This window comes from Labrus bergylta, chromosome 1 (assembly GCF_963930695.1).
Source record: "Labrus bergylta chromosome 1, fLabBer1.1, whole genome shotgun sequence".
In the NCBI taxonomy this organism is placed as follows: Eukaryota; Metazoa; Chordata; class Actinopteri; order Labriformes; family Labridae; genus Labrus; species Labrus bergylta.
Genome location: NC_089195.1, coordinates 6549528 through 6573420, shown reverse-complemented (window position 1 = coordinate 6573420; position 23893 = coordinate 6549528). Strand labels below are relative to the sequence as shown.

General features: G+C 40.4%; 2 protein-coding genes across 2 annotated transcripts; one reads left to right on the top strand and one right to left on the bottom strand.

The window, feature by feature from the left end:
* Positions 1 to 525: 525 nt before the first annotated feature.
* On the bottom strand, positions 526 to 14484 carry nup133 (nucleoporin 133). Its single transcript, XM_020639657.3, has 25 exons — positions 14234 to 14484; positions 13413 to 13528; positions 13175 to 13278; positions 12658 to 12891; positions 12312 to 12482; positions 11746 to 11901; positions 11532 to 11602; positions 10943 to 11090; positions 10496 to 10646; positions 9740 to 9894; positions 9511 to 9602; positions 8383 to 8546; positions 7616 to 7710; positions 6650 to 6874; positions 6449 to 6571; positions 6238 to 6337; positions 5724 to 5987; positions 4957 to 5090; positions 4041 to 4199; positions 3494 to 3629; positions 2527 to 2645; positions 1722 to 1802; positions 1577 to 1641; positions 1342 to 1430; positions 526 to 772 (listed from the first exon to the last, which is right to left on the bottom strand). Exons 1-25 carry the CDS (start codon positions 14359 to 14361, stop codon positions 636 to 638), a joined length of 3417 nt encoding a protein of 1138 aa, XP_020495313.1. The 5' UTR covers positions 14362 to 14484; the 3' UTR covers positions 526 to 635.
* Positions 14485 to 16540: 2056 nt separating this feature from the next.
* On the top strand, positions 16541 to 21911 carry taf5l (TAF5-like RNA polymerase II, p300/CBP-associated factor (PCAF)-associated factor). The gene is made up of 5 exons (XM_020639582.3): positions 16541 to 16706; positions 17081 to 17222; positions 17878 to 17982; positions 18185 to 18945; positions 19957 to 21911. Exons 2-5 carry the CDS (start codon positions 17084 to 17086, stop codon positions 20752 to 20754), a joined length of 1803 nt encoding a protein of 600 aa, XP_020495238.1. The 5' UTR covers positions 16541 to 16706; positions 17081 to 17083; the 3' UTR covers positions 20755 to 21911.
* Positions 21912 to 23893: the final 1982 nt, after the last annotated feature.

Below are 23893 nucleotides of genomic sequence, written 5' to 3'. Positions count from 1 at the left end.
TTAGTGATACTTCAAAAGTTCCCCTGCTGCAATCTTACTAACTTCTTGTTTTTTTAGTTTTCGAGTGCATGTTTTCATTACTACACCAACCAACATATACTGATGTCAACCTGAGCTTATTCAACTCATTAAGTTACTTCAGTGAATGTCTGGATGCAATTTTTTTAAATTAATTAAGATGCTATTTCTAAAAATCCCTTTTTACATTTTAATATTATGTGGCTATTTTTGTTTATAACTGAGATAAGATTAGAAATGTCACCAGCGGTGATGTCTAGTGCCCCATGAAACCTCCATTCATTAGGCACAAGACTCCTCATCACAGCAACCGTGGATCGAATCCGACATCGGCTGTTTGCCGCATGTCCTCCCCCAATCTCTCCTCCCAACATCTAACATCTCTCTTCAGCTGTCCTATCCATTAAAGTCAAAACAGCTCTCCAAACCAAAGCTGAACCATTATCTGTGTGGCTTTAAACTATGTTGAACTTGATTTATGTGTTTATAAAAATATTCAAGTCTAGGTATAGAAATACAAATACATTTATTTAGAAAAGAGCACAAATCAAACAAAACATGTCGATCAGAATAGAAAGGGAAAGGTGAGGTGCAGGAGGCGTTACCAGCAGCGGTCATCACATCTGAGCTTGAAGGTAATGTTCATAATTTGCTCGAAGTACAAACTCAAAATAAGGTTTTGACTTCAGACCACTCAGCTCGTCCAAATCCAGCAGCTCTTTGACGTCAGGCAGGTACGTCTGCAGAGGAACTCCTGAAAAGAAACAAAATACTTTGTCATGTTTTTGTTGTATTCAAAGACAGATGAATGAATTATGCAAGCTTTGTAATTGAAGTGCATGACAGCTTAGTAAATAGAGTACTGTGAACTTACAGCAGAACTAAAACATGTATTGGTTTGGTATGACTTCATCTTAGGAGGCAGAACAAGATGTAAAATAGATACCAAGGAAGGTGGAAAAAGAGACAGAGTCCGAGACTATAATGGTAGTTTTTGCTTTTATATCAATGTGACATGTAACTGGTTGTATTCACAGTATTTGAATGTATTCACAGAATGAACAAATACAGTACAAGAACATACTGATGAGCAGAACACAATATGAAGCAGCTTTAATACCTGCATGGAGATCATGTACAACTTTTACGTATGTGTGAAAAGGCTATAAAGTGATGTGCATCTAACCACACTCCTTCAAGATGTAGCCGTTCAAAATAATAATTGAGCTACATTTTGGACAGACTAAACCATAATCTTTAATCCCCCTACCTGTACTCCGGATTACATTTTAAACTCGGCTTTATGAGCCATCAGTGTCTCACCTTCCTGAATGAGTTTGAGGAGGATTTTGACGAAGATGCTGTCCTTAGCAGCGTCCAGAGGGTCATCTGTACCGTCAGCAGAGGACCAACTGAGGAGAACACAGTATCAGAGTCAAGCAAGTAAAAAAAACTGACGTACACTAAGCACTTTAATAAATCAGTGTAAGTATTACCTACAATCTGTTTACTTCTCAATATTTTTATGTAAAAAGTAAACATGACAGATTGATCTTACTCATCACTCCTCAGTGCTTTCCCAAAGATCTCACATTTCAGCGACTCCAGGTCCACATCGTCCTCCTGCAAACACACAAGATCCACATGAGTTGACTTTAAAACAAACCGAAAGCTGCCAAACCTCAGAACGACCTAAAACCGACCTCGTCGATGTACTCGAGCAGATCCAGAGCCTTTTTGAAGTCGTACTCGTTGGCTCGTCTGTTGTCATCACAGATGTACAGCTGTGGAGAGAAGGACAACTGCAGTGAGCAAGGCTTTACTTACTGTAAGAGTGTTCAATGTTTTATTCAATATTCATGGCAGTGACCTGAGTTTCAAATATTCAGTGTAAACAGGAAGTGTTGTTTCCTGCTTCACATTTGGGATTTAAAGTCAACCCACTGGTTGATATTTCCAGAAATCTCATCCTTCATTGTCTTTTGTAAAGCTTCTACTAAACTAAAAGATGACCATTTTTGATCCAAATCCGATTTATGGAGAAAAAAAAAACGGTTAAAAGTAGAATCTCACAGAGCAACAGTGTCAATAAAAGCTTGGTGGCTAAGGTTGTGTTTCAAAAATTAACACATACATGCTGATACTGACTTCACATCTTTGAAAATAGGGATTTGACAAAATGACACATCAGCTGTGCTTTAGAGAAACAATATGCCTCCTTTATATGTTTTTACTTTTATTCCAAGGAACTTTCTTTTTTAAAGGAGCTGGAAGGTTGCTTTTGTCTTATATTGTCTACTTTCAACTACGTTTTTTGAGATACGTGTAAATCAAGCAGGAAATAACCAAACATGATACACACCTGTGATACTGAATCTTATTACGGCTGTCATAAATACTTGTCTCATGTCTCCACAAAAAACAGTGTGTCAGTCATTACACTTGGTGATCCACAGACATCTTAGTAAACAGAATGTGTGAGAGTGTGTGTGTGTGTGTGTTTGTAACCTGTATGAGGTTGTGAGCGCTGAGCAGAGGCATGGTATCGGGGTTCTGCTGCTTCTCCTCCAGCAGCTGACGGGGCAGAGTCTCTTGATGAAGCAGGAAGCGCTCCTGCTCCACGATGTCTGATTAGACGAACGAATGACAACATAACGTCAAGTTACAAAACCAGTTCACCAATGCTACTGTGTCATCTTTCAATATTTATCAAAATACTTGTATTCATTATTAACAAAGTGGAGGAGCAGCACAAGTTTGTATTTTCCACCTGGAGCAAAAAAATACTGATATTAAAACCAATAGATTCCCATCTTGAAGTTTTTACAGGATTACAGCAAAGACATGGTGACGACAGGAGCACAAGTGTCTGCCTCATACACGAGTCATTTGTTAAGTGTTCAGTTTGTATCTGGAGCCTTTTTAAGGAGGCATATATAAAAATATATATATATAATGTCACCACTTTATGGCATGCATCATATGTATTATTACTATTATGCAAAGTTAATTGTTGTAGTGTTTTTTGTTTTTTTTTGGAATTACACAGAATCACAGATGATGATACAGTCATTTTTCAGGTTTTACAGTATGAATATAAAACAGACAAAATATGGTGTTTTTCTACCAAAAAAGGAGCCAATCATTTGTATACACACATTTTTTCACAAGTCACATAAAAAATATCTTAACTAAAACCAGAAATGCATCTCAGTTCCTCAAATTTGTTTCTAGAGCCTCATCAAGAGTGTGATCCTTTTTACAATAAAGGTTTGACTACATTTATCATACCAGTCCTATAAAGCTGGGCTCGCTGGATAAAGCCACTTCTTTGTGACTGTCTTCCTAGCAGCTATGGTAAGTATTCTGAGTAAGTATTCAATATTACTATTTTTAGATGGAAGATGACCCAAATTTAAGGGGAAAAAAAAAACTTTCTATGTAGCCTCCATTGGAGAAAAGCTGTTGTTTTTACCTTCGACCTGTTCGTTGAGCTCGTCCTCCGGCAGGTTGGAGGCCAGCACTGTCAGCTTACTGAGAGCCAGGAGCGTCTTCTTCTTCACAAAGTAACGAGTCTCCATGTTGGCCTGACTGTAGAGTGTCCTGTGAGCCTGCAGAGTTACAATATAACACGTCAGCTACAGCAGCACACATGTTGTGTAACCATGTTGTGTTTTTAGATGCTGTAAATCAAACAGAGCCTTTGTGTTTGTCAGTTTCTTTTGGGTTTTTTGTTCATTTATGTCAATTGTCTTTATTATTTGTAGTTATTGTAGAAATGTTGTGGAATGTTTGTGTAGTGTGAAAATAATAATATATATCTGTAAAATGTATTGTCACAATATAAACTGCGGACCCCAGGAAGAATAGCTCGCTATGCTGAAGCTAATGGGGATCCAAACAAACAAAGAACTGCCTGATCTGGTTGATTTTGATTGATTTGAGTATTGTGTCATGCATAAACAGTCTCTCTAGCCCAAACTGGATCACAAAACAACAATTATTGTGTGTGCGTGCCGTACACTGCTGTAGTCGTGGATGTGGATGTGGTGTAGCCAGCTCAGGTGCTGGTGAGACTGCAGGAAGCTGGCGAGCTGCTGGTGCTGAGCAGCCGGCTGAGACAGCAGCTTTCCCCTCTTCCCCTTCTCCATGTACCATCGGAACAGGAAGTCAGCAAAGTTCTGAAAGAACGAGCCACGAGGAGGACAAAGAGGACGTAAGAGAGGACATATTGTGACTTAAAATCCTTAAAAGCATTATTCTAACAACTCAAACATATTTATTTTACAGTTTGAAAGCAGAAAAGAAACAAGAAAATATCAACGTGTAAGAAACTCGGATCAACACTATTTGGATGTTTGTTTTTCTTGAACTAATGCTTGAACCAATAAAAAAGCAGATAACTTAATGATGAATATTTGAAGCCCCAAAGCTTTGAAAAGGTCCATATCTCTTTTAGAAAGCTGAACCAAGTTTGTTTTATAATAGAATCAAGGTAAGGCTAATCACTTTTAAGGCTTTTCTCTATCATCATACTGATTCATCAACGGGGCCAATGAAAGATATATTGGCATAAGCTTGAATGTTTTCCACTAAAAAACTTTTTAACAGAATAATTCAGAAAACAACGGTTTGTCCAGCAGAGCACATTTTATAGAATTGGATGAAATTATATAATAATGTTAATGTAAAAGTTATTTGTGTAATGAAACAGACTTCCATGTTCCTTTGTCAATGGTGTTGTAAATGGTGCAAAATAGACATGGAAACGGATCCCTCCAGCTCCAAATAATTTCAATTAGCATCATAAATAGCTACTATTGGGCAAAAAGAAATACGATTGTGTTTGTGCTCCATTGTGCGCCGGTCATGTTTAACACACCAACAGAACACAATTTGTTAGAAGATACCCTTGAGTGTTTCTGCTTCTCTGTGTACCTGGTCTGCAAACTTGGTTATGTAGTGCTGCAGGCGGCTCTGGTTGTCTGTCTGCTCGCACATCTGAACCAGGATGTCGAAGTCGCAATACTTCTCAGCCAGAGCTGCAACCCACTGGTACTGACCCAGCTCCACTGCAACACACAACAACCTCAGTCACAACAGCATAACACACCTAGTAAAATGTGTTTTGTTGCAAAACAAAAAACTAAATAATTCCCCTCAGACACTGTAACATTTAAAAAAAAACAACAACAGGAATTGACTCAAAATTCAGCCTGTCTCCATCACAGCTGCATTACATCAGCACTGCTGCTTACAAGTCAACACGCCCAATTCAGGTAGACAGGTACAGGGATAGAAAGGAGAGAGCATCATATATCTTTTGTAAATATTGCAGTCTACTGTATATTTTGTGTAAAAAATAGAAATATCTTTGAGCAAACAAATTCTGTTGACACCATAAAATAAGACTTAAAAAAAAAGAGACAGGAAACAAAAAGGAATGACGTGGAGCAAAGATCATTGAAATTAAACTTTTTTAACCTTTAAATGTCAAGGCGGTGATTAAGCCTAGCGGTTACTGCATGCATCCTATGTTCAAGCCAAACCTTCCACATAAGTCACATGTCATCCCCTATTCTCGTCTCCCACTGTTTCCTGTCTGCCTTCACTGTCCAGACTCTGATTAATGATCTTTTTTATTTGAAATTAACATCATTATTAGACCCAGTCAGATCCTCAGACGTGTCTAATCGCCCACTTACACAGAGGGGCGAGCAGCTCAGAGCGCCGCTGGCTGTACTCCATCTCCAGGGTGTTGTAGCGATCTTGTTGGGCCCCTGAGGGCCTCTGCTCCTGCAGGGAGGTCAGCTGGGCCACGTATCCACCTAAGTAGATGTCCAACAGCGCCACCAGCTGCTCGCAGAAGGCGCTGCGCAGCTCTGAGTCAGCGTGCGGGTACACAGAGCGCAGGATAATCTCGTGCTGGCGGGAGATAACTGTTCGAACGCCATCAACACCGCCTGATGCTGGAGAAGGAGAGATCAGGCAGTAAATGTGGAGTTAACCATTCATTATATGAGAAAAAACATTTTGTCTGTTACTGGCATGAATCTGAAAGGTTTCCATTGATTCTGTCATGCTTTTCTTTGAAATACCTCTGCTGCTGGCTTTTTACAGAACGACTTCTCCCAACCATTCTGCCTCGGTATCTTTTACGCAGATGGAGAGGTACAACAGTCCTGTCTTGAATTAAAGTGCTCCAGTGAGTGTATTTACCTGTCCACGGAATGTACTCAGGCTCCGCATTAGCGTTTTCTGAAGCTCTGTAAATGGACGCCTTTGTCTCTCTGTACTGACCAGCAGCCTGAAGAACGTCCTGCAAACACACAGAGTACATTCATCTTACATTTCATTTCACCTTTTTTTTCTTCATTGAACTGAATGAGCAAAACATCAACCCGTCATGATATCAGGAAATGTTTTGTACCTTGATGATGTTGTTGACGGAGAGAACCACATCAGCCCACTGCACCGAGTCAACCGGGGTCTCCTTCAGACTCCGCTCCTCCTCCTCCAGCAGACAATCAAACACCGAGGAGATCTGAGACACCTGTGAGTGCACCAAAATGATTCTTTATTAAGACGTCCAACAGAAAGCAGCAGCCAAAGCTCACAGTCAGACACTCACCTCTCTGAAGAAGACATCGGCGGACGTGAGGCTGGGTGGCACGGTTGCGTTGTTCCTCTGCAGGGCGTTGCTGATGGCTCTGTTCACCAGCTCAGCGTGTTTGGCGTGATGGTTCTTTAGCACGATGGCCGCCTGAAGCTTCTCGGCATGCTCGCACAACAGGAGGCGTGTTGCCATGGGAGATGAGCGCACCTTCACCTGGCTGAGCCGGTCCAGCAGACCCACCTGACCGGGGAAGACACCGACTTCAATCTTAATGAATCTTTATTGGGTTTAGTGTGGAGCTTTAAGAGGCCTGGTTGCATGCCTTAACTGATGAAGCGTCTAGTCCAACCTATGCTGACTCAAGTGACAAGTTATAAGGATTCAGTTTGTGTGGATTTTAGCCTTCTGCTCCTCTCTGATGCAGGGTAGAGGCTCCAGGCTATATGTGCCACTGATAGTGTAGTGAGCATGGTGATGCTGTGGGTAATGTAAGCACCAAGGTCAAATAAAAAATATTGTATCTTCTTCTTTTCTCGCCTTTACAAAACTGTCCATAACAAGTCAGACAATGTTAAAGGAATGCAATGCTGAAATGGTAGAACACCCACGTTAACTTTGGGTTCAATAGCACCACCATGTGGACATTTATCATTAACTTTCCTACACTTTCACAGAACCCTCCAGGGCTGAGAGGACTGGAAACCTTAACTTTCTCAAGAACTTCATCCATCCTAAATCCTTCTATATAAATGAATGTCGGTATAAGAGTTCAGACTAAGCCTGTTTGATACCATAAAAACAAAAACCTAAGTTCTGAATCCTTAAAGAGATCAGCACAGTTCAAAAACAATATTTCTTTAATTGAATCAACCCTGGAGTTGATGCAAGGCTACTTCAGAAGCTCTGTGCACCATCATTTGATACATTTAAGCTGGGTTTGTGTGTGAGCAGGTATGAGTGTTTTTTTTTTTGTGTGTGTACCTGGAGCAGAAAGTCCATGAAGAAGCCGTGGGCCTTCATCTTGTCCTCGAGCTGGTGGAGGATGATGAGGGAGGTGAGAGGAAAACCAGCGCTCTCTGCAGGAACAGAAATGAGGAAATGAACACAAATGCAAAACAAATGTCTGATTTGGTCTTTGTCGTTGATGATTAAGATTTTGTGATTTTATTTAAGTGTCTTCTGTATATATATATCATCCTGAATGTCTTTAGGGACCAGGGTTGTTTAGATTAGATTGTTTAGAGGTCTTTTGTTGTAAATCATTCACAGTTCTTAAAGGGCGTCTCGAGGACACACAAGATATTTATACCTTAGGGTAATAGATATTTATGGCTGAGGGAAATTCATTTATGAAAGTATTCATATTTGTTAAAACATTTTTAAGTATCTGGGTAACTGGTTTGACACAACTTAATGCACCATACACTGAAATATCTTTTCAAATGTAAAAATTACATTTAGTGTAACTACGGCAAAAACAGACAGCAAGTTTTCTGTAGTTTTTTTTTTACCTTGTTGTTTAACATTATCAAGCTGAGCGTGTAGGTAAATAAATGTATATTCAAATCCCAAAACAATACATAAGAAAAAGGTTTATGTCCAGTGATCGAATTTCTTTTATATGATTAGTATATTCTCATAATTCAAAATGATCGTGAAATGCTACACAAGCCAGCTCTCAACCTGATAACAGGTTTTTTTCCCGCTTTATTAAGGATAGACCTTCGCCCTCTCTCTCTTCTCCTCACCGTCAGGGACAGACTCTGCCCAGCGGGGGTCTGATGCCGGATAATCGTCCACCAGGTCCAGGTTTATTCGAGTCACCACTCCGTCCAGCTCAGCTCCCTCCTCTCCATCACTGTCAACCGGGAAGAGCTCGTCTGTGACCGTCTGAGCGCCCACCAGATCATTCCTAACAGAGAACAGAGTATTTCTTATTTCAAATATCACAGGGATTTAATAACCGTGGTGTAGCTTCTTATTTCCAACCCTCAATCATGCAGATATTGATATTATTTGAAAGTACCTTGGAAAAAAAGCGGTGCACATTTTGTTTATTAATAAATGAAGTAAAATATGTGGGGCCTGCATAGAAATGCATCATTGGTTTATCATTCTCAGCCCCTCCTACCAAATCATCAGCAGTCAAGCTCCGGTCTGTCACCTGCTACACCTCATCCTCGACCCCAACAATCACCTCTCACACAACGACATGCACACACATCTATACATTCATAGATGCTAATTCATACATCCCCCCTCTCATTACTAGAGGAGATCTTACTAGCCACCGTCATGAAGGCTATCACATTTCAAAGTTGTCTTCCTTTCTTACTTTGTCTCTTAGTTTTAGTTGTTTTCTCTAATAATAATAATAATAATAATAATAAATTAGATTTATATAGCGCTTTTCTAAATAGTCAAAGACGCTTTGACAGGAAACAACAAAAAACAAAGCAAAAACTAAGAGAACAATACAACATAGAAGTAGTGTTGAGGGAAGAGGATGAGAGTCAGTGGTTGTAGGCAGTGATGAAAAGATGAGTTTTTAGGGATTTCTTGTAGGAAGTGAGTGTGGGGGAGTCTCTGATGTTTTTAGGGAGAGAGTTCCAGAGGGTGGGAGCGGCAATGGAGAAGGCCCTGTCCCCCCAGGACTGAAGGTTGGTCCTGTAATGATTTCACCTTTTTTTCACAATAAAGTTTTTTTTTTTCGAAGACGACAAATACAAAAATGAAGTAAAAAGGGTCAAATGTTAACAGATTTAAAAAAAATGATTTATATGGTTATAAATTCAGCCCTCAATTTATGCAACATAGTAGTAGGAATCAATTCTTTCCATTTTAAAAAAATCAGTAAAATAAGTAGTGGGTTTTACCGACAGAACTGCAGGAAAGCTGCCTTCAGGTGTTTGGTTTTGTCCTCCTGAGCTATGGGCTCTGCTCGACCCGGAGTCTCCATGACTGAAACCTTCAACACAGAATCAGAAATGAATCTTAGAGTTGGTCACAATCTGGTACATAATCACAAATTGACTGACCTTTTTCTCGACTTCATTTGAGTTAAGGTTTTCCTCAAGTTTTTTGTTTCTGAGTTTTGAGTTTTACCTCTGGAGCTGCAGCTAGCGAGGAGCACAGGGAGTCCTCCATGGTCTCCGGCAGGATGGAGGCACTCTCTCGGGCTACCACCGCCACCAGGCCGCTGTTCAGGGAGAAAAACACTGGCAGGTTGGCGCAGCAGCCTCCTCCACGAACACCATCACCTGCACAAGAACACAGAGGGATAGGGTGAGATAGAGTGAAGAGCTCAGAGTAGAGCCTCTACCCCTTCACACTGAAAGAAGCCAGTTGAGGTGGTTCTGGCATCTGATTAGGACGCCACCCTCTGGAGGTTTTCTCAGCACAACTAACTCAGAGGAGTACCCGGTAGACCCAGAGCTCGCTATAGGGATTATATGTTTTATTTGGTCTGGGGACGCCTCAGAATCACCCATTAGGAGCTGGAAAACTGTTCAGGTGAGAGGACAGTCTGGGTTGACTTAATAACTTTGCTGCCAGTGTGAGTCGACCTTGGATAAGATGAAGTAAATTGATGGATGGATGGACTCTCTTCATTACAAAAAATTGAGCCAATATAAAATATGAGTGAGAAGTGGGAACTAGTCCCAAAGAGCGCAAAAGAACAATGACAAGGAAATCCCACATTAAGGCCATTAAAAGCCATTGAATTATATTTCATATTAATCAATGTTTTGTGAAAGCTGGGAAATCAGCAGATGGTAACAAGAATGAAGAGAAAGAGAGACACAAACTTCAATTAGAGCCGGTATTAAACAAGAGAACATTATTCTTGTGTTTCTTCACCTGCTGAGTTAAAGCTGATTTTCTCATCAGGTAGTCCTCCTCTGCTGGTTCCTGTCCAGCAGGCGAACACCAGCTCCTCATTGTAAAGGAAGGCCGTGGAGCCGGGGGAGCGTGGCAGCACCAGCCAGGTTGCCTGAAGGGCCTCCTCACTCTAAAAGAAAAAAAACCACAGGGATAAAGCTCAACTCTAACATGCATCTTTGCTTCAGCTCTGTAATCTAAATTGCACAAAAACTACATATCTGCAGGAATTCAGGAGTTTAAAAAAATAATAACGATTACCTAATATCGAGAGCCTGGGGTTTCTATTTTTAGTTGCCATGGTTACAAAACAGATATATATTATGTTATAATAATTCTGATATCATACCCAAGTTTAAAGTTCCGGTATCGTAATAAAAACTTCTAATCCTAATAAATGCATGCAGCATTAACTTGAGGACTAACCTGGAAAGGGACACTGTACTTGGTGACCTCCACTGTAAAATGGTCCGAGATGGCCGCTCCGTTGTCCTGCAGGGTGACCAGGCAGAAGTAAGCAAGACAGGGAGTGTCTGAGGGGTGCCATGCCGCAGCCAAAACCACCAAGCCGGCTCTGAAAAACACACAGCACACACATGGTCACTCAGTTTGGCCTGAGATATACTCTGTACTGATTCATTTAAAGACATTCTTAATATATTGACCCAGAAATGCAACAGCTTGACCACCAGCAGTGTAGTGAGATGTAGTGATAAGATTTTAAGAAGAGGTTAAGATGTTAATTTGACATTTAAGAAGTGTGCCATTGCTGCACAAGACTTTTCTTACACAGATAATAAGTACTCCTATGAAAAAGAAGCAACAGATTCAAATGTGAAATTTGAATCCCAAGCTTCCAGTTCTCTTCTTAGTGCATAGTAAAATAACTTTACTTTAAAAAGCAACCCGGGCGCTCTTTGTGCTCTTATTATGAAGCTGCTTCATACTCTTTTCTGCTCATCAGTTAGTAGATAACTCAAATTTAAAACAAATAGCACAAAACGAACACACTCACTGACTGAGCTTCATATCCAGGTACGCCACGTTGACTCCCTCCTTTATTTCCTCGTAGTTGCTCTCTGAACCCTGGTGCAGGAAAAAAAACTAGGGTTGGAAACCTTTTTCTCCACATCATGCACTTTTACTGCTTAAAAAATACATTTTTTATACAAAACTTGTAAAGACATGTTTGCAGTTCATCAATGGTATAAATGCTCCCTTGTACTGACCCAGATGGCGTCTGCAATGCTCTCTGTCAGAGCTCTCTGTGCATCCCAGCTGAAGATCTGGTGCTCGTAGCTGTCGTCCAGCTCCCATTTACTCACACTTGAGCTGGTCAGTGTGTATAGACAGCTGGCTCCGCCCACCCACAGCACACTATGAAGCTGCAGCCATAAAAAAATGAATTGAAAAACATGAACATCGTATCTATTGGTAAACTGAAGAAACCTATTACATTGACAAATCACACCATTTGTGAAGAGATAGTCCAGAATTAATTTATAGATCTGCCACAGCACTTACGATTTATTTCTCTCTGTACACCAAATCTGCTTGCACACTTATTACAGTCTTATCCACAAACAAACAAGTAAACCTAGCAGTCATCTCACATAATTCGACACCTAAGTGACAATAACATTAAACAATACCAAATAGAGCGGGGAAATGTACAAAATTTGAGGTACTTCCATAAGAAAAAAAGTCCATTAAAATCGTACTTCGACCTTTGTGTTACAAAATCCGAGACCTTTTTTTCCGGCCATATCTCACAGCCCTACCTACTGTGACTCACCGTGTCATTGACTGGAGGGGAGAGAATGCCGAACAAGCTGGAGACACGGCGTCCTATGCCTGAGAGCATCCCCTGACCCTGCTGCAGGGCTCGGTACTGCAGCTTCCCAGAAGAATCTGGAGTCGCTCTTAACAGCCGACTCTTCTCCAAGGTCAGGACAAAGCTGCCACCCTGAGAAGAGAGAAAAGTAGAAAATAAAGACAGGAAAAAGACAGGAAATCAAGTCTGACTGGAAAAGCTCAATATTTTCCTTTGCACTTATTTATAGCTGATGTGTCAGAGAGAGTATTGTAACCAATCACGTGGCCAGGTTATTTCAGCTGCAAAACAAAACGTATGTACGTACTCTGACAGCCACAACAAAGTTGCACAGATCTCCCAGGTCCATGTCTGTCTCTGTGTAATTTCCTTCCTGTGACAGACTTGGCCACAAGCGAGCTGTTCCCTCGACAGCCACCGCCAAGACAGAGATGGACTGAACAGTGGCTACCTCCAGAGGAGCCGCAGACATCACAGCCACGAGGTCGGCTGTGTAGTTGTACTCACTATTTGGCAGCTGAAGCTCTTTACACACTGACAACTGGAGGAAAACACACAAACAGAGTGGTTGGATTTGAAGACTTAAATTTTGCCACTTATTGAATCTGACAAGAATCACTAAGGTGTAGATGCATGATAACAACTCAAGAAATTACAGAGCAACTTGTCACAACTCATGTAAAATACATTTAAATATGTAAACAATTGTTTAATATATGTGATGGTACTTTTGAAAATACGCTTCATTGTATTATTAAATTATCTACAATGGAAAGTAGTCGTTGTTTTGATACTTGCAGCTTGAGTGTAATTATATGAAGTACCTTTGCCACAGCAGTCTGGCAGATCTTCCAGATGATCAATCTCTCTCCGCAAACCATCCACGCCCAGCCACTCTCATCCACCTTCACTGAGATCTGGTCCTCAGCTAAAGGCAGCAAAGCACACACAAACCTGCTCAGTGACAATACTAGAGCTGGATATGGGACTTAAAAAAAAACATCAAACTGGAACTCATAGCAGAAAATAAACAGAAGACCCTCAAAGTTTTATTTCCTTTACCGTCTGCCATCGTCAACGCCTCCATCACTTTGACAGGCAGCGATGAGCCGAAGGTTTGCACATCATAGTTGATGCATTCTGCAGCTGCATGACTCTGAGCTCTGGTGGGTGTTGACCTGATGCACAGAGAGATTTAGAGTAAAACACAGACAATCATATTAAATCACCAGAATAGGTACCCAATATGTGATACTTCATTTGATTTATTACCAAAACTTGCAAGCCAAATCCTGCGTACTCTCTAAAATGCAAAAATAAGTTGCCAATCCAGTTGTGCATTTCAGACAGTGTCAGCTCCTCTGATCTTTGACTGTTTGTAAGAGATATCCGCCTAACGTTTGCATCTTTATGGGAAACCTAAGGGATTCTTTATTTATCCTTCTAAAGGATTTAGAAATCCTTTAGAAATATGACTTAAGTTCTGTAGGTTTTTTTTTTGAAGTTTCGGTACTTATTGATACAATCCACATGTGTGTAAGGTATGTGGACATACCTTGTATTCTTCTATTATTGTATTTTTTCTCCCTTTATTTAACTGATATATATATATATATATATATATATATATGTGTTTGATTTTTAACTTATTTTTGATAATTATATTCCTGTTTCTTAAACTGTTGTGACAAAAAAATGTCAAGTATCAGAAACACCTACACAAACTAGATGGCTCAGAAAGCAGAGTTAAAGTAAAAACAATGGATGAGGCTCTTTATCATGGTATTATTTGTAGCAGGACAGTGGAATTACATTGCATTAGCTTTAGTTAGATGGACCTTACATACAGAGAGTAAAGAATATTTATATGCAGGTTAACTCACCTCGCTGACAGCCCCGTCCTGCGCGGGGAAAACAGCAGGCTGTTGGCCGCACCGGAGACGCTTCTCCTCCCGGTTGTCCTGCCCGACTGCCTGCGGCCGGAGCTGGAGGCGGCGCGGGGGCTAAACATACCTGCTATGAGACCCCCTACTGCTTCACAGTCGAGGGATATATGATATTTAGATGATGGGATCTATCAACAACGCCGACAGCTCTCAACAGAATATCTCCGGACAGCGCGCGTTGCTGTCGCTTGAAATATACGTCATCACTAGGTCAATGGAAAATCCCGCCCATCGTTTTTTTCATGGGATAAATACATGAGGGACAAAAAATGACTAAAGTATAAATAAATAAATAAATGTTGGGAGAAATGCATACAATAATGTATAAATAAATAAATTATTTATTTATTTCCGTATTTTTACATTTACACATCTATTTATTTCTGTGTCCAGGTCGTAAGAGGAAAAGTATTTATGTAAATTTGTTTCTGTCTGTTTTTCAAAATTGACCAATCCTACTTCAGTAATGTTAGGACAGCCCACTTAATTTACATATTTACTTTTCCTTTTACAACATGGACACATAAATACATAAATAAATATATGAATATATTTATTTATATATTTATTTATTTATTAATTCATTATTGTATGCATTTCTCCCAACATTTATCTATTTATTTATACTTTAGTCATTTTTTGTCCCTCATAGAACATGACACAACCATCGATATGATAATAAGACAAAAACAATAAAGTAAAAAGTGTGGGGAGATTCATGTAAAAATAAATATATTCAGGCATTTTAATTGTTACTTGGAATGGAGTGCACACGAATAAAAGACCAGCAGAGACCTCAAAAATAAGGAGCATAAATAAAAACAATGAGAAACAAGGCAGATAAATGCTCACAAATCTTTCTTGCTACTTTACCAAAGCACATTATTTTAAGTGATAAGAAAAAAAAGGTAATGATAAAAACATGTATTAGTATACCCAATAGTACAGAAGCCCTACGCGTACATGCATTTATAGATTTTATTTTAGTCGTAGTTTTACTGTGATAATGAGTAATATCCTGTTGTTCCTCAAAATATTGAATAATTGATCCCGTTATTTCGGGACAACAATGCTGTTTTTACAGTGATAACAAGTAGATTCCTCAAGATCTTACAAAACGACTGAAATAAACTTTTGCACAGTAAACACTAGAGTTGTTCTCCTGAGAAAACAAGGTAAAGAAGTCAAGAGAGCACGATTTTAAGAAGAAAATCCTCATTACTACAGGAAAAATAATTCAGATCTATAATGTATAAATCCATGTCCACTAAGGGCTTCCATATTTATGGGGTGTTAGTATTAACATAAATTAATATCATTAAGCTCATATATGAACTTAATATAAAACTTTCCGTAGTTTTTATATGACTAGCTAGCCCTCCTTTGTGTGGTTTATAAATAGGCTAATGTAATATTATTTACTTATTAATGTCTTGTTGCAAGTCCTGTTATGGCTTCCATACATAAATATGATCACATTATCATGTCAGAAGTATATTAATACAAATAACTCAAACATACGGCATCTTTTAAATCACTTCTTAAAACTCACTTTTATAGACTTGCTTTTATGTGATTTCTCCTTTAAAGATCTATCTCTTCCTTTTATTAATTTTATTGCTTTTAACCTTTTTATCTTTCTCTTCTTTAAATGTTTTAGCCTTTAAATGTATCCCTTCCTGTATTCATTTTACTGCTCTTAGTCTTTTTAATTTCTACTCCTTTTATCTTTTAACTCTTCAGCTCTCTGTTGCTTTATTCATTTAACCAATGTCCTGTTTATCCCTTCTTTATATCTTCATTCTGTGTTTACAGCCTGTGATGTGATGTCGTCCCACTCTCCCTCAGTTTTCATTTTGTTTTCTCCTGGTTGATTTTAAACTAATTTTCCTTCACTGTACTGAACTGCCTCTCCATACCTGCCTGTTGACTCCATACTATTCATGTTATTTGCATTTTTATAATTTTGCCCTCTCTGTTGATCTCTGTTGTTGTTTTTGCTGTATTTGCTCTGTCTGTCACAGCACTTTGAAAACATTTAAAGGTACTATATAAATGAAGAGATTATTATTATATTATTATTATTATTATTATTATAATTCGACGACAAATACCAGAAGTCGGATTGTCACTTTTTATATCTCACCAAAAACTTCAATGAGTTTGGTGAGATCAGGGGTGATTAAGACAAGGCTAGTCGATCGCCGATATAGCTACACCTAGGAGGGTGAGTAGATTGAAGATAGCTACTACTCATCAGAGAAAGCTAGCTACGCTAACCTGGAGTCTGACCGGTGGGCGGAAAACCACGATGGAGCGGCTCAGACTGGCAGCAGCGTAGTAAACCGAGTTGCATTATGATATAATCAGTTTGCAGACAGTAACCGTGGACGGGGAAGAACGATATGCAGTGAGTGTCGATTATTTAAAGAAACTGGTTCGTCCCGCTAAAAGTTCTGAGAGCCACCAGGCCCACTAGTGCTAAGTTAGCAGGTTAGCTCAGTGAACCCTTCTCATGTGGAGAGCTGCGGGCTTTTAGGCTGCATTCATGTGCAGATTGGTTGTTGTTTAAGGCAAACTTTTTGAGATATTCTATGTTTAAGGCCTTAATAATCCCATAAACTCCACTCTTTGCGAGCTAATTAGCTACTTGGGAGATGCTGTGCTCAAGAGGGTTAATGCTGTCATGGAGACGATGAGTTGTTTATTATCAGTAGTGTGCAGGTGACTTATCTTCCTGAAGTTGTTTCAGGTGTGTGTGACTAACAATTAAAATGTTCACAGGTCATGAAGCGGGTTCGAGCTGAGCAGATCCAGTATGCTGTGGCTCAGTACCTGAAGAGGAGGCAGTATGTGGACACTGATGGCTCCCTAAAAGGAGCCAAACTCTTCCAGACCGCAGAGGAGATGGCTGCAAGTCTCACAGGTGAACACAGGGCATAGAGGAAGTGTTTTATAATAACATAACAAGGAACAACCACTTCTTCTTCTTCCCTACATGTAATGATCTCTAAACTACCCTTCAGGTTTTTGTTGCTTCAAGCAACCAGCTTAATTAAAATGCTTCTGGTACTTTTAGGTATTCTTAAAATAATAATCAGGGTCTTTAGAAAAAGCTAAAGACCCAGCTCTTTCATGAATACCTACTAACTTAATGATGATGGTCTCCATATTATTGATGATGATGATAGTTGTGACGATGGTTTTTGTTTGATAACGACGACTTATAAGATGGTTTCTATACTGATTAGAGCTCTCAAGAACTGCCGTCAATGTTGTGCTTTGCCTCTGGTCACTTCCTGTCAGCACCTGTGTGTCCAATCGGACTCAAAGCTGATTGTTTGCTCTTACTGACATTGTTCCCTTTTTTCTAGATCCTTGCTTGTGTACTTACTCTCTGATGTACGTCGCTTTGAATAAAAGCGTCTGCTAAGTGAATTGTAGAATTGTAGAATAATAACACGCTATTTATTGTAAGATATTAACCCCTTTTAAAATGGTCTATTCTGCACATTATAAGATGTTGGTTCAACTGTCTCGTCTACATATATTCTCTGTCCCCCCTCTTCATCTGTGAGCAGTGCAGACAGAGTCGGGGTGTGCCAACATCGTGTCTGCTGCACCATGCCAGTCCGACCCACATCAGTATGAGAGCCAGTACTGCAGGCTGCGCACCTTTCTGTCAGGTATCACATTCCTCCAGCACTGGTCCTACATACCTTATATGTCTTGCTGTTATACCAAATCTTAGCAGCTTAAAGTTTAATTTTTCAAGTAATTTTGAAACAAAGTATCTCCCAAATAATTTCTAGTTTGTTTTTAAATGCTATGTGACTTTGTTCAATATTACAAAATCCTTTTTATGCCTTTTTATCTTTCCTAAATCAGAAACCGACATACTATGGGCAAAGGAGGTGAGCAGCATCCTCTACCCACTCTTCGTCTACCTCCACCTGGACATGGTGCAGTGCGGCCTGAAGGGGGCAGTTGATGGCTTTTACAGTCGTTTCCACGGTGCGTTTCTCCAGGACAGTGAGCAGTGCACCATCATAGAGCAGCTCCGCCATGTGCTCACCACTCAGGACATAGCAGCAAACCCCAGGCTGAGCGCTTTCCTCGAGCACAAGTATATTGTTCATTTGACGGAGTCGGCATACAGCTACCTGCTGCGTTACCTGCAGAGCGAGGACAACAGCGCACTCTGCAGGGCAATAAGCACACACCTGCAGGTGGAGGTCACGGCCTCAAAGCGTACAGACTACCAGCTTTACGGAGCTGCAGGCGGGGCAGCTGCGGCCACCAACTCCAGCTCATCCTGGGCGGGAGTCGACGGAGCAGAGGCCAGGGAAGGGGTGGAGGTCCCAGCGGGGGTCTCACAGAGTGAAGCGGCCCTTGAGGTTCTGCAGGATTGCATTAAGAAAGTCCGCGAGGGCCCCCCCACACTCACCACCGTGTGTTTTTACGCTTTCCACCACACGGAGCAGATGTTGAACACAGCCGAGGTGTCAGCTGACAGCCGGCTGCTGAGCGCCGGGTTCGACAGCTCTACCGTGAAGCTGTGGAGCCTCAGAGCAAGAAAACTGAAGGCTAAACCGCATCAGGCTGATGTGTCGCTCATCCATCTGGCCTGTGATGTGCTGGAGGAGGAGGTGAGTTTAATCGAGGGAAAACTACCATGTGAATGTTACTTAAAATTTGTCAAAGTTTAAAAGTCCAGAATGACGTCTTCAAATCCCTGATGACTGAAATCTGCTTCAATACTATAAGATATAAAATGCATTCATATTTGAATACAAAGGGAAAACAAAAAATGTTTTTAGAGGCTGTAATTATTAATTTATCATAAATAAAGTCATAATTTGGGTGTTTTTCATCATCCTAGTTTGAAGTTAAAGGGGCTATATGTAACTTTCAAAAAATACTGCGTTTGTAGCGATACCGCATGGCCGTTAGGCGAACTGCACCAGTAACCTGTTGCTCACTCTCGCTTGCGTGCTCGTCATACGTGCTCGTACGTACACAAACGAGCATCTTCACTGGATATTTACTGACATAATGTTTACAGAGGAGTAAGTGGTCATACACATGTGAAAGTCTGTGAAGGAGTCTGTGTGTCTGTATTCATTCTCCATCCTACAAACCACAGTCTCGGCAGGAACTACCTGAGAGCAGGAGTGTGTGATGAGTTTGTCCGCCTTTGAGAGCTCCTAGGGCGGATAGAAGTGTGTGGAAGACGGCCTCTGGCTGTGCAGGTGAAGACCGGGAGTGTGTGATGAGTTTGTACTGTTGATCTCTGTAAGCGGAGCGGAGTGAGGAGGACGTTGAGAACGTGCAAAAAATGTCACTTCCTGGAGCTTTCGCGAAAAATACGACCCGGGGAAACTTTTTATACAGACAGTGAACATCTACTTTTTCACATCAGTTAACCGTTCGCTTATTAATGGGCGATTTAAAAAAACGATTTATACATGTAAAAAGTTACATATAGACCCTTTAAAGTTTGTGATATTATGACATCACTTATTCAGATTGATCAGCTGCAATGTTTTCTTTTGTTTGGAGGTTTAAAACTCACCTTTGTTATTGAATCTGGAGACGTTATGTTTGTTTTGATGAATCAGCGTACTAAGTAAAGCTCACACACTGTGTTTTCTCCTCAGGTGGACGAAGAGGACTGCTCAGGCAGCGAGATAAAGACTCTGCGAGGTCACAGCGGCCCAGTGTTTCGTACTGCCTTCCTGACGGACAGCTCTGGCCTGCTCTCCTGCTCTGAGGACACGACCATCCGTTACTGGGACCTCGGCAGTTTCACCAACACGGCGCTCTACCAGGGCCACGCCTACCCGGTGTGGGACGTGGACGTCAGCCCCTGCAGTCTTTACTTCGCCAGCGGCTCCCACGATCGAACGGCTCGCCTCTGGACGTTCTCGCGCACCTACCCACTGCGGCTCTATGCCGGGCATCTCTCTGATGTCGATTGTGTCAAATTTCACCCAAACTCCAACTACCTGGCTACAGGCTCCACAGACAAGACTGTCCGTCTGTGGAGCACCCAGCAGGGGGCATCAGTTCGCCTCTTTACAGGCCATCGGGGCCCTGTGTTGTCACTTGCTTTCTCTCCTAATGGGAAGTACATCGCATCAGCTGGCGAGGACCAGAGGGTGAAGCTGTGGGACTTATCGTCAGGGACTTTGTTTAAAGACCTGCGAGGACACACAGACAGCGTCACCAGTCTGTCCTTCAGTCCGGATAGCAGCCTGGTTGCCTCGTCATCTATGGACAACTCAGTCCGGGTTTGGGACATTCGGAACTCCCACAGCGGGACGCCAGCCGACGGCTCGTCCAGTGAACTTGTGGGACTCTACACTGGAAACACCAACAACGTGCTTAATGTCCAGTTCATGGCCTGTAACCTGCTGCTGGTGACGGGAACTGCACAAGAGAAAACAGAGCAGTAGCCTAAGCTGTCAGCTGTTGAAAAGGTCTCAGATTTTTCTTTGAAGATGTGGCCTCCAGTCTGACTTTGCAGACAGACACTGAGACGTCTCATGTCACCACTTGCACTTGCTTCAGACTTTTGTTTTTCTTGTTAGTTCTTGGCATAGAAAAGAAGCAAAGTACTCCAGAAGTTTAGATCCTTTAACCTGGCTCATATGTTCATATACAGATAAACTATAATTTGTCTTTGATAGTATTTTCTGTTTTTTCAATAATGCCAGTATAAAATAATTAATCTGTTTGACTTGGAGGTCAAAAACTGTTTACTCTGCTGCCATGCACAATTGTTATCTATAAAGGCTGCAATGTGTCTGTTTGATAATAAATGATAACTCTTATCGTTCAGTTTAACCCTTAAAGGAAAGAATGATGTTTAAGTTGTGACCCTGAATAAGTATTTCAAGATTAACGGGTGGACAGGATATTTGAGGACCCTCTGAAGTAAAGAGTTGCACCTTCTTTACCACCACTCAAGTGTTGCTCTGCCCCCTTAAGTTACATTATTCAGCTTGCGTTAAGGAATTTGAGAAGCACACGTTCAGAAATGCAGATTCAAAAGCTTGACAGACAGACTTAAACTGTCACAATCACTTTCATTGGTTTTCAAAGGTTTTTGGGAGCTGAGACTCGTGTAGGCTTAAGTTGGAGTTTGGTTTGTTGCTGAACCAAAAAAGGGAAAATAGATATGTTTTCATTCTTTGTAACCAAATCAAATTTGAATGAACATTTTTGTGAGATTGTCTTTACAGTTCTCTGTTTTGCTTGACCGCCCAGAGACAGTACCTTTTCTATGTGTTTGGTTGATCCATTACAAACACAGCAAAATAAATCCTGCTCCTGAGTGTTTTTGAGTGTAACATGCAGCTCCAAATCAATTTGCTGGTGGACAAATCTACATGTACCAGAACTTTCAGACATGTAGTCAACATTGGTTGTGTTATACCGGCTGAGGTCAAAGAGTGTTCGAGGGAAATGAAGAGCGGGAATACACCAGAACAGGAAGATTTTGGTTGTTATTGGTTTGTCTCTGAGTTTCTTGTTATAGATTTGATGAACACTTTGTAAATATCTCTGTTGTGGACATTTCTCAGAATTAAAGGATTTATATTGAATAATATCCTGCGAGCGGTATCAAATGTGCAATGCTTGAAAAGTGTAACTATTCTGACTTTTTGTAATATTTGATCTACCAAGACATTGCTGTTGACTTCTAAATAAGGGCTAAGAAAAAGAGGCTGGTTTAATAAATGATTTCTGATCTGTTTCATACATTCAAAGAAAAAATGATTCACAAAACAATGTAGGAACAGAGGATTTTTGGATGCATTTAAAAATGACTAAATAAATAAAAAAGTCTTACATTTTATTTATATAGCACATTTTTTGCAACAAGGCAATTCAAAGTGATTCACACAAGACATCCAAAGCTCAACAAAGAAGAAAATAAAAACATTAAAATAGATAATAAAGAAATGAATCTAGTGTACAAAGAAGAAAAATCAATAAAGCATATGATTCATTCTTACAAATATTTGAGTCATATGATACAAACCGCTGGATAAAGCAATACAACAGTAACCAAAGACATGCTGATAATCTAAGGATTACATAATGCCTGCAAAAAAAATAAAATTACATTATACAGGGACGTTATAAAGTAGAGAACTATTGAGGCAGAGAAGAGATATAAAAACAAGTTAACTGTCCTATAAAACTAAACCAGTCAGTAGCATTATAATAGAATATCTGGTAATAAGAAATCAGACAACACTAGACTACATAATGCTGCTAGAAAACTCATGTAAACTATATCAGAGATAAGCTTTCTTGAAACATTGCAGCAATGGGAGAAAAAAAAAGACATTGCTGGATCCCCACACCTGTGCTGTCAAGTTTTTTTTCACACATGCACTCCTGAAAATGTTAAAATTTCAGATGGCTTGCCCCTGAAAATCTTGAGTTGCTTATTCACACCTCTTCCCAGCGTGAAATATTCCCTGTCAGACGGGAGGGTTGGGGGCTCAGGAGGTCAGACATGATGTGAAAAGGACCCATCAATGTGACAGATGACAAACATATGATGACAGTTTTTCCCTTTGAATCACTGCTGCATGTCATTGGACCAATTAACAGTATCAATAAAAGTGTGGGGATAACATACTGGTGAACAGAGAAGATTATGAGGCATCTTTGTAACATTCCAACCCAACCGGTCGCATGATATAAACGTCATGTCTCGCTTGCTTGGTGTTCATTTTTCTAGATGCTTCCTGGACATCAAGCAAAAATTCCAGATAAAGTTTGGGGAAAAAAATGGTCTGTTTAAGCTCAACCTGAAAATGTCCTTTTCAGGAGTTTTGTGCCTGCATGTGTGAAAACAACTACCAACCACAAGCAGGTGGAATGTGTGGCTGCAGATAGCGCTGTTGTGTTTGTTTTTTCTCAAATCCTTACATCATCAATTAAAAGAAAATAATGTGGCACTTTTGATTTGTAAGAATACTTTTCTGCACTCTTACAAAAGTAATAAAACTGAGTATTATTAACCTCGCCAGGGTGGGCGAAGAAAAAAAAGCTGATAGAGAAATCTGCATTCCTGTGTTGTTTAGGCTGTTGCAGTTTCTCACATTTATTAGTTAAGGTCACATTTATTCCCAAAAGGACTCCCATAAGCCATTTTAGAGAGTCCTTTTTAATCAGAGCATAAGGAACAAGCAGTCCTCACATATGTTAATCGTAGAGAACAACATATGTAAATGCATAGTCATGTTCAGCTATGTGAGGAATCCGGAGATAGCGCAGCAGGAATGTGGATGTTGTAGCTGTCAGAAAGGAGTACTGAGTGTCATACTGATGTGGGTGGGTGGCAGGGTGCAGCAGGGACGATGTTCGCTAACATTGACTCTGTCTGCACCGCTGAGAGACACACAAAGAGGGAGGAAGGGGAATAGAGTGTATTATAACTATCATATGTAACCATGGCCAGTTCCAATAATAATATTCCCCCGTGCATAAACATAGAAAAGGCCCCTAACCCGAGCTTTACAAGAGCAGGACAGGAAGGTGAAAAGAGACGTGTTTGTGACTGTTCTTTCTCTG